Source organism: Cryptomeria japonica, chromosome 2 (assembly GCF_030272615.1).
Source record: "Cryptomeria japonica chromosome 2, Sugi_1.0, whole genome shotgun sequence".
Lineage (NCBI taxonomy): Eukaryota > Viridiplantae > Streptophyta > Pinopsida > Cupressales > Cupressaceae > Cryptomeria > Cryptomeria japonica.
Genome location: NC_081406.1, coordinates 30,610,488 through 30,619,942, shown reverse-complemented (window position 1 = coordinate 30,619,942; position 9,455 = coordinate 30,610,488). Strand labels below are relative to the sequence as shown.

The following is a 9,455-nucleotide window of genomic DNA, read 5'->3' as shown; positions in this document are numbered from 1 at the left end:
CTTTCAATTTTTGAGTGGATTCAAGGATGGCCTTCTTAACTTGCTCTTGAACTTCCTTGATGGTTTGAGTGAAGTCCTCTGCTTGCCCACTCTTCATTTCCAAAGTATTAAGGTCTCTTAACTCACATACTCCCCTTGGATGTCTGCCATATACAACCTCAAAAGGGCTTCTACCAGTGGTTCTATTCACACTGTCATTATATGCATACTCTTCTTAAGGAATGATAAGGTCCCATGTCTAACCATACTCCTTAGTTAGACAACTCAACAAGCTGCCTAACACCCTATTGATGACTTCAGTCTGACCATCTGTTTGTGGATGGTAAGCTAAGCTAAATGACAAGTTAGTTCCTAGTCTCCTCCATAATGTTTGCCAAAAATGACCCATGAACTTGCTGTCCCTGTCTGAAACAATGCTTAAAGGGAGTCCATGAATCCTAACAATCTCTTTGAAGAAGAGATGTGCAACATAGCTAGCATCATGTGTAGTCTTACATGGTATGAAATGACTCATCTTGGAAAATCTATCTACTACTACATAGATGTTGTCCATACCTATTTTAGTCTTGGGAAGTCCTACTACAAAGTCCATGCTTATACATTCCCAAGGTCTATTAGGGACCAGCAATGGTTGATAGAGATTGGCATTGCTTGATCCCCCTTTTGCTCTTTGGCATACTCCACATTGCTCTACATTCCTCTTCACATCCGTTGGCAACTTAGGCCAATAATAGTATCTCTGTACTAAATCCAAGGTTTTGTTAATCCCAAAGTGTCCACTTAAACTGCCATTATGTTTCTCTTGGATGAGGTTCTCCCTCATAGATCCTCTAGGTACACACAACTGGTTACCTTTGAACAAGAGACCATTTTGGAGAGTATAATCTGCATACTCACCATGGAAATGGTTCTCAAACTCTTTTCAAACCTTGTAAGCTGATGAGAAGTCTTCATCTCCTTCATAGAGGTCTTTGAAACCTTCTATACCTATGCTCTGCAACTATAACTCTTAAACTATCAACAACTTCCTGCTCAATGCATCTACCACCTTGTTAAGTTGCCCCTTCTTATGCTTAATGGTGAAGGTGAAGGATTGGAGATATTCCATCCATTTCAAATGTCTATTGCTTAGCTTCTCTTGAGTATTAATGTAACTCAATGTCTAGTTCTCTGTGAACACTACAAATTCTTTAGGAAGTAGGTAATGCCTCCATTTCTTTAGAGACTACACTAATGCATACAACTCTAGGCCATAGGCTAAGTACTTCTTCTTTGCTTCATTAAGGTTCTCACTGAAAAATACCACAGGTCTTCCCTCTTGACTCAATACACCCCCTACTGCAATTCCACTTGCATCACACTCCAAAGTGAATAGCTTATCAAATGTAGGTAGGAGAAGGATAGGTTTTGTGGCTACTTCTTGCTTCAACAATTGAAATGCTTTGTTAGCATTCTCTATCCCTTTAAAGTTAGTTTTAATACCTCCTTTAATGGTGTCAAGGACTGGTGCACATATACCACTGAAATTCCTCACAAACATCCTATAGAATTGGGCTAACCCATGGAAACTTCTAACTTCAGTCCCTGTTTTAGGTGCAGGCCAACTCAAGATTGCCTCCACTTTGCTTGAATCCATCTTCAAGGTTCCCTTAGACACCACAAATCCTAACTAAACCAACTCTTGCTTCAAGAAGTCACACTTCTCTAGGTTGATGAATAGCTTCTCCTCATGAAACCTCTCTAAGACTAACCTCAAATGCTCAAGGTGCTCTTCTTTGGTTCTGCTATAGATGAGAATGTCATCTAGGTACACCACCACAAATCTGCCTATGAAATCCTTCAACACTTCATTCATCAACCTCATGAAGGTGCTTGGAGCATTGGTCAGTCCAAATGGCATCACAAGCCATTCATAGAATCCCTCTGTGGTTTTGAAAGCAGTCTTCCACTCATCACCCTCCTTAATTCTTATCTAGTGATAACCACTTTTAAGGTCTAGCTTGGTAAAATGCATAGCCCCTCCTAAACAGTCCATTAGATCCTCTATTCTTGGAATAGGAAACCTATACCTTATGGTGATCCTATTGATTTCTCTTGAGTCAGTGCAAAGTCTCCACTTACCTCCTTTTTTTGATGCTAGCACTATCGGGACTGCACATGGGCTGATGCTCTTCTTAATCAATCCTTGTTCCAATAACTCCTATACTTGCCTTGCTACCTCCTTTTTTTGATCAGGTGTGAGCTTATATGAAGCCTTGATAGGTAAGGATGCACGGGGAATAAAGTCTATTTGATGGCTTATAGACCTTCTAGGTGGGAGTGTTGCAGGTGTTCCATCACTCACTATATCCTTATGCTCTTGCAACATTTGCTTCACCTCCTTGGGTACTTCTGCCTGCAACTTGTCTTCTTCCTCCTTTGGCTTCACAAAGATGGCACACTTCACTATCTCCTCCTCATGTAGAAAGTTTAAAAACTCTTTACCGGTAGCCAATAAAACACTAGGTGTTCTTGAAGTTCCCTCTTCATTCTCTATCAAAGACTGAATCTTGAAGGTCTTGTTGTCCTTCTTAAAGGAAATGGAGTTCTCCTCTCCATCATAGATCACCTTCCCATCAAATTGCCAGGGTCTTCCTAGCAATAAGTGACATGCATCCATAGGTAACACATCACAAAGGATCTTATCCTTCCATCCTCCAATAGAAAACTCTACCCAAGTTTGTTCATTGACTAACACACTCTGCTCATGATTCAACCATGTCACCTTGTATGGGTTAGTGTGGGGTATCCTTGTGAGTTTCAGCTTCCTAACTGCCTCTTCTGATATAATATTGTCAGTTGAGCCTAAATCAACTATCACCTTGCACACTTTACCAAGAATCTTGCACCTCACCCTAAACAATGCTCTCCTATGCTTAGGTTCATTCTTCTTTGGCTGTCTTATCAAGACCCTATTAAACATCAGATTTTCTCCAATCTCTGATTCAAAATGGTCCACCTTAGGTGTCTTGCTGCTTGAAGAGTCTTCATGTGCATAAGCAACCATCTTTCCACTGCTTGATGATGTAGGCTTGTCAGGGCATCTATATGCCGGGTGTCCCAATTGACCATAATTGTAACACTTCATTGTTGCAAAGTAGGAGTTACCTCTGCCGGTACCTCTGCCCCTACTTGGAACACCTTGTGCACCTCTTCCTCTAGAATATCCTCCTCTAGGATTGGTTTCACTGCCATGTTCAGTCAACTTAGCTTCTCCTTGGTTCCTCTACTCATTTGTCTTGCTTTGGTAACCACCTCGGTGATTCACTTGTTCTCTACCTCTGCCTCTACCCCTATTATTGGAGTCTCCTTTCCTTTTGTTCCTCTCTTCTACCTTGGTAGCAAGCTGATGACACTTCTAGACAGTAGTGGGAGTCCATAGGCTTATCTCCTCATGAGTGTTCCACTTTAGGCCGCTTAGATACCTAGCCACCTTAATGGATTCATCTTCTTGTACTTTGGACCTAAGACATAGCTTTAGAAACTCCTCTGTGTAGGAGGCCACATCAAGATCCTTCTATTTCAATCCTTGTCTCTTCTTATGAAGCTGGACTTCAAAATCCTCTGGTAAGTAGTTCTCCTTAATCTTACACACCATAGTTTTCCAATTTGCAATAGGTAGCTTTCCCATACTAACTCTTTCTTCTTCCAGGTACTTCCACCATGTCAAAGCTGCTCCCCTTATTTTTAATTTGGCAACTTTAACCTTTTGAGCCTCTGTCACTCCTTCACACTCAAAGTGGTTTTCCATGCCCTCAATCCATTCCATAATAGTGTCTATGTCCATTTGTCCACTGAAATGTGGCAATCGTTCAAAAGCCTTGGTGTTCAAAGCCTTAATAGCTTTTACAAATGGTTCTTCATTGAACAAGGGATCTAGTTAAGGGATAATGTCATCTATGTCTATAGTTTTCTTGCCTTTACCCTTGGTGTCTTCATCCCAAGGTCCTTGTGTCCTCTGATCCACCACTTCCTGCAATTTATCACTCATCTCACTCACAGCTTCTTCAAGGAGTCTATTCATCTCCTTCTGTTCTTCCACCTCTCTAGCCAGCTCTGCATTAGTGACCATTCTGCTCTCCCCTGCCGATTCACCAGTATATAGAGACATACATAGTCCAACAAGTCTTTAACTTCCTCTAATACCAATCTGATGGGATGGGGTTAGGGATAGACTAGCCTAGTCTATGCTCTTGGGTCCTTTCCTTGGATCACCTGGTGTTCTCTACACACCCTAGGGTCTCTAGGACTTCCCTTTGCTTGAGGAATCCCTTGACCATGCCCAATCCACCCACCAATGAATTGCAATACTACTCCTAAGGTCTCACCTACTCATGAGACTCAAAACCCCTTACTATGGCTAATAAGGGCTAATCTTGTTCCACACCTTCCAAGGTCTTAGCAAGGTTGTTTCAGGTCTATATCATGGTCTTTCCACCCATTCATGTGCTTCCAAGAGGTTTCAAGATTCTAACCCCTTACCGATTTCACAAATTTGGATTTTTGCCTTCAAATAGGGCTACAAGGATTAGGACCAATTAGGCCTCCTAACCGGTCTTCTAGGGCTCCCTCTCACAAATAGTGCACAAACAACCCAAACTCCCAAAATGGACTACCATTCATTTGGCAAGGACTCATGGATTTTCTAGGTTTTAGGCCTCCATGTGTCAGTACACTGTCCTAGGTGGATTTTAAGGTTTTCCTGGGTCACAGTGAGTGTTTTGAGTTTTCACCACCTTGTTTGGATTGGTGAGGGCTCCTCCCTCACACCAATGATGCTTCACTCACTCCTCTACACTTCCTCCAAAGGATGCACTCTCCACTAACCAACCTTGCTCTCCAAGACCTCTGCACCAACAACCATTCCTAACCAGGCACTATCCAATCCCGCCTAGGAATGGGTCTTTGCTTGGCCTCCTTGTGTTTCCAAGGGCCCTGCTTGCATGGGACTATAGTATAGGGTCTTCACATCCATTCCCCATGGTTTCATGGTGATTCCATAACAGGGAATGGAGCTAAGACTTCATATTCACAAACCGGTCCAAAACTGGACAGTGAGACTGCAACTTACAAATTATTTACAAACACACTCAACTGGTAAATAAAAAGCTAATCTAATCACTCACAATGAAGATATATACACCAAAGAAGACATTTCACACAATTTTGTACACAAATCAATCCGTTAGTTTGCTCGGTAACTTCATTCAATCTAACTAGTAACCAACAAACAGTCACAGTCAAGCTCTTCTTGCTTGGGCCGTACAATATCTGACATCCAACCCATTAATTAGGGTTTTCAACATCTTATACTACCCATACCTCGGTCAGTGTGCCAAAATTAGGGCTCTCCATGCACAACAAGGGTCTATGACCATTTTGGGTGGAAAAGTTGCTTGACAACTTTTAAAAGTTGTCATGCAACTTTTGCATCTTTTGAGCAACTTTGCCATTGCTGCTTTTCATGACTCCTAAGCCTATTTTGGGCTATCCTAAGGACATCAACATGCCAATAAGGCCTAACACACATTCCAGGCACACTCAACCTCTCCTGCACAAAAAATCACAACAAAAACACTAAGGACCTAAAACTAGGACCTAGTCTAGCACACATGAGCTCATGTCTCTTATTCATGTACAATGGCTTCTAAAGAAGCATAACATCAACAAGACAAAGAAAGAGAGAGTTTGGAAGGGTGCTCCTGCACCACATTCCTAACAATAGCAACTGTTTCTGTATCTTATTGTGTGTGAGATTTTTTCATCAACATTTCTGATCACATCTCATTATTTATCATTAGAATGTTAGATAGTTTAAAAAATAGAAAAATATAATTAATTGCAGATTCAGATATACTAAAAAGAAATGAAAAAAAAAGAAGAAAAGAGATTAAATGTGAATTGTGAAAATCTAATATCATAACAACCACATGTGATCAAAAGTTTTAGATAAAAACAAAACAAAAAAAAAAGATTTCGACATGCTCTTAGTTCGAGAAATTAACCTAAAAACTTATATGTCTACATTGAATAGCTACATGACATGATATAAAATTCTCCATACAAATAGTAACCGAGATTTGGGATTCCGATTTGTGTTTTACTATCATCTGTCATGCCCGCCACCTCAACATTCTGAAATCCTCGTACAATAACTATCTGAAGCTCAATCGTTGTGCGCTGCCATTTCTGGCATTTCTCTGACATATCTTCTAATTCTTGTTTTCTCACAAACAATTCTACTCGCTGGGCTTGTTGGGTCGCTTACAACCTCACAGGGCCACACCTTAAAAACGTATTGTTCAAAGAATAAATAAGAGAAATAAATTGGTTGAGCACAAAATGATCGCCCAAACAAATTGACAGGAAACGACCGACGACGACGACTGGACTTCCGTCAGGGTAAAAGAGGCCCCAGTTGCGCTCCGTGGTGTGGCCGGTCTTCTCATCTTCATTAAAGAGGGCAAAGATGAATGTGGCAAAGAACGTCTGCGGACGACGCGGAGTACCGGTGTTTGATAACAACTTGCTGACGAGTCTTGTGTTGTAGCTGGCGGCGTTGGCTACGGTGGCGCCGCTGGAGTCGCCACTGGTGGGCCACCCCGTCTCACTAATGACCACTTTCACCTCACCGTAGCCCAGCGTCGCCATGGCCGCTATGGCGGCGTCCAGCTGTGCATCCAGCATGTTGGAGTAACTCAGAGTGCCGTCCTGTACTACGTCCGTGGTGATCTCGCCTAAGAGCACATAGTCCAGAGATATGTTGGCGGGGTCGGAATTCCAGGCGAAGAAAGGGTACACATCCAGGAAGAAATAAGAATCCGTGGCACAGAGGAAGCTGAGCATGGGCTGCATTACTGACATGGCGATTTCTTGTTTGAAGGAGCCGTTGGAGGGCGGGTAAGAGGAAGAGAGGGCGTCCATGCCTATAGATGTGGTTACTTTAATGGAGGAGTCTAGATTCTTCTTCTGTAAGGAGGCGTGCGTGTTTTGCATTGCGGGGACTAGCTGAGGCCACACGGACTGTAGTTCGGTGTGTGACAGAATCTCGTTGCCCACCATGATGATGCAGATTTTAGCTAGGGGATAGTAAAGAAGAACGTTGGTTTGAAGCCATTGGTCTGAAGTGGTAGTGCTGGAGGCTATGCCTGAAACTTCTTCATTTGCAACCGTGATCACAACAGGGAGGCTGCTGTTGGCCAGCGCCTTGAGGACTTCTGAGTCCGCGTCGTAGATTTTGACATAGCCTGCGTTAATGCTCTTGATCAGCTCCACTGCTTTTGATGGCGGTGGCAGATTGTCTGCCAGCCTCCCGTAGTTGATTCCCACCGCATGACTCAAGAAAAAGCGATCTGCATGTGCACAGAGGAAAAGACAAAATATCATGAAAAACAGAAAAATTGTAAAGGAAACGACCAAACAGATAGATCGGCAACATTAGTACCTGTATCTCCCCACACAAATTTTATCCCCAAACTAACAACAATTAAAGACAGGTGAAATCCACAAGCCCCCATTTTGTTGTGTGCTATGGGAATTCCAACTCCAAGTACCCTCCATAAGGTATAGCCAATTTATATAATTCTTCTACATCTCAAACCGGTGAAAAAGCTAGACTTCTTTGCAAGCTAGCGAAAGAGCAATGATGCATCCATGGCTGTTTCCTTGCAATAAAGCGTTGAAATTTTTTTATTTCAAAACTCAAATTAAATGTGCAAGGTTATACGATTTTTCATTTAGTTCGTTTTCTATTTGCTGTATGAGTTTTGTTTCTAAATTTTGTCATCTTTCACCCGTTAAGTACACAGAATTGGTCATGGTGAAGTGTTATCCTACAAGCTATGGTTAATTTATGTGGGTGAGACAATTTTCCTTACTTGAAAGCTTTTCATTCCATAAGAAAAGAGAAAAGCGCCGAGGATTTGTTACTTTGGGATGCAATTGCGGATACTTCTCATCCTCTTCACAAAGAAGGAAGAGGGAAATGAATGCGGGTATGACCATTTTCACAAACCCGCCAAATACGGCACGCGTATATTGAAATGGATTTGCATCAAGTAATTCCAGTGTTGCTTCATATTTGTTTTGATGATGGAAGAGACCGTGTCTTTGCCATAACTATCTTTCTTTGTATTTGAGGCTGTTTACAAGCTAGAACATGGCGACCTTGATGTCGTTCAGAAATTACAAGGATATTTGAATGGAAGTTCCGCCCCAGAAATTACAAGGATATTTGAATGGAAGGTATGACTATTCTCACAAGGAAGGAACAGAGAAATGATTTGCATCAGGTAATTCCAGTGTTCCTTCACTTGAATTCATTCTGCATTCTTTCCTTGTGCGTGCAACAGACCGTGTCTTTGTATAACTGTCTTTTCTTGTACGTCAGGCCGTTTACAAATTACAACGTGCCTACCTTCAAGTCGTTCAGAAATTACAAGGATTTTTGAATGGAAGTTCTGCCCCAGGGTTCGTTATCAATTTTTGAATTGTTCAAATTTAACTTTCCCTTTCTTCTTCTTTTCCCTATTTGGGGGGTGTCAATTCTCTTAAGGTAGTCCAATGGTAAGGTAGTTTTTCTTTTCAAAATAATTACGGTCGTGGAAATTAAAATTAAATTCAATTCAGATTATTATTACTCTTTTGGTCTATAAATTGTAATTGAAGTTGTGAGAGATTTATATTAGTATTATAAAATTTACAAATTGTTTACAATATAAATTTGATTATCGTTGGGGTGACAACCATTTATGACATTCAACTAAATACAATATTTTTCTAACTAGATAATCAGAATATAAAAGAACACGATCAAAGAAAAAAACCCACAATATGCGATCAATAAGGGCCACATGGGCCAACCTAAAGACGGCCAAAGACTAAGCCTCCCTTAGAGAAGATGTCTCGGGAGCCAGGAACCGAGGAGAAGAACAAAAAATTTCCAAAAATCCAAAGGGATCCAGAATGAATTTAGTCCTTTTCCCAATAGAATTCTTTAGAGGCCACAAATCGAGAAAACTATTGAAGCCATAGAAAGTTGTCATCATTATCAATAACAACCACCTAGTGGAGAAAGTCTCTAACAAGTGTGGCCCACTAGCAATGTCAAGCCAAAGTTTGCATGCCTAAATTGAGTAGGAATGGCTGTCTTTGCCCCACCATCATCGGCTGAAACAACTTTGGCATGTTTGTAAGCAAAGGAATAATGACACTAGGTTCATCCAAGACCACAATATCAATACCATCCATCATAAAAATGTTCTTGAACACTTCTCTAGCAGAAACAATGTTTGCACCTTCAACTCACCTAAGTCCAACAAGGAAGCCAAAAGGAAAGAAGAAATGTTTGTATTAAATTTATAATGGTCCACAAAGTTGATGAATCCCCAGCCACGGACCATGGGGATGGCCTCGAT

General features: G+C 41.3%; 1 protein-coding gene across 1 annotated transcript; it reads right to left on the bottom strand.

The window, feature by feature from the left end:
* Positions 1 to 6,038: 6,038 nt before the first annotated feature.
* On the bottom strand, positions 6,039 to 7,633 carry LOC131056302 (probable glucan endo-1,3-beta-glucosidase A6). Its single transcript, XM_057990650.2, has 2 exons — positions 7,484 to 7,633; positions 6,039 to 7,391 (listed from the first exon to the last, which is right to left on the bottom strand). The coding sequence occupies exons 1-2, from the start codon at positions 7,554 to 7,556 to the stop codon at positions 6,304 to 6,306; spliced, it is 1,161 nt and encodes a 386-aa protein (XP_057846633.2). The 5' UTR covers positions 7,557 to 7,633; the 3' UTR covers positions 6,039 to 6,303.
* Between the last annotated feature and the right edge of the window lie 1,822 nt (positions 7,634 to 9,455).

Excerpts from the sequence above, each read along its gene's own strand:
- LOC131056302 (XM_057990650.2), bottom strand. The coding sequence starts at position 7,556 with ATGGGGGCTTGTGGATTTCACCTGTCTTTAATTGTTGTTAGTTTGGGG. Across the intron at positions 7,392-7,483 it reads ATTTGTGTGGGGAGATACAG|ATCGCTTTTTCTTGAGTCAT; the intron begins GTACTAATGTTG and ends GTGCACATGCAG.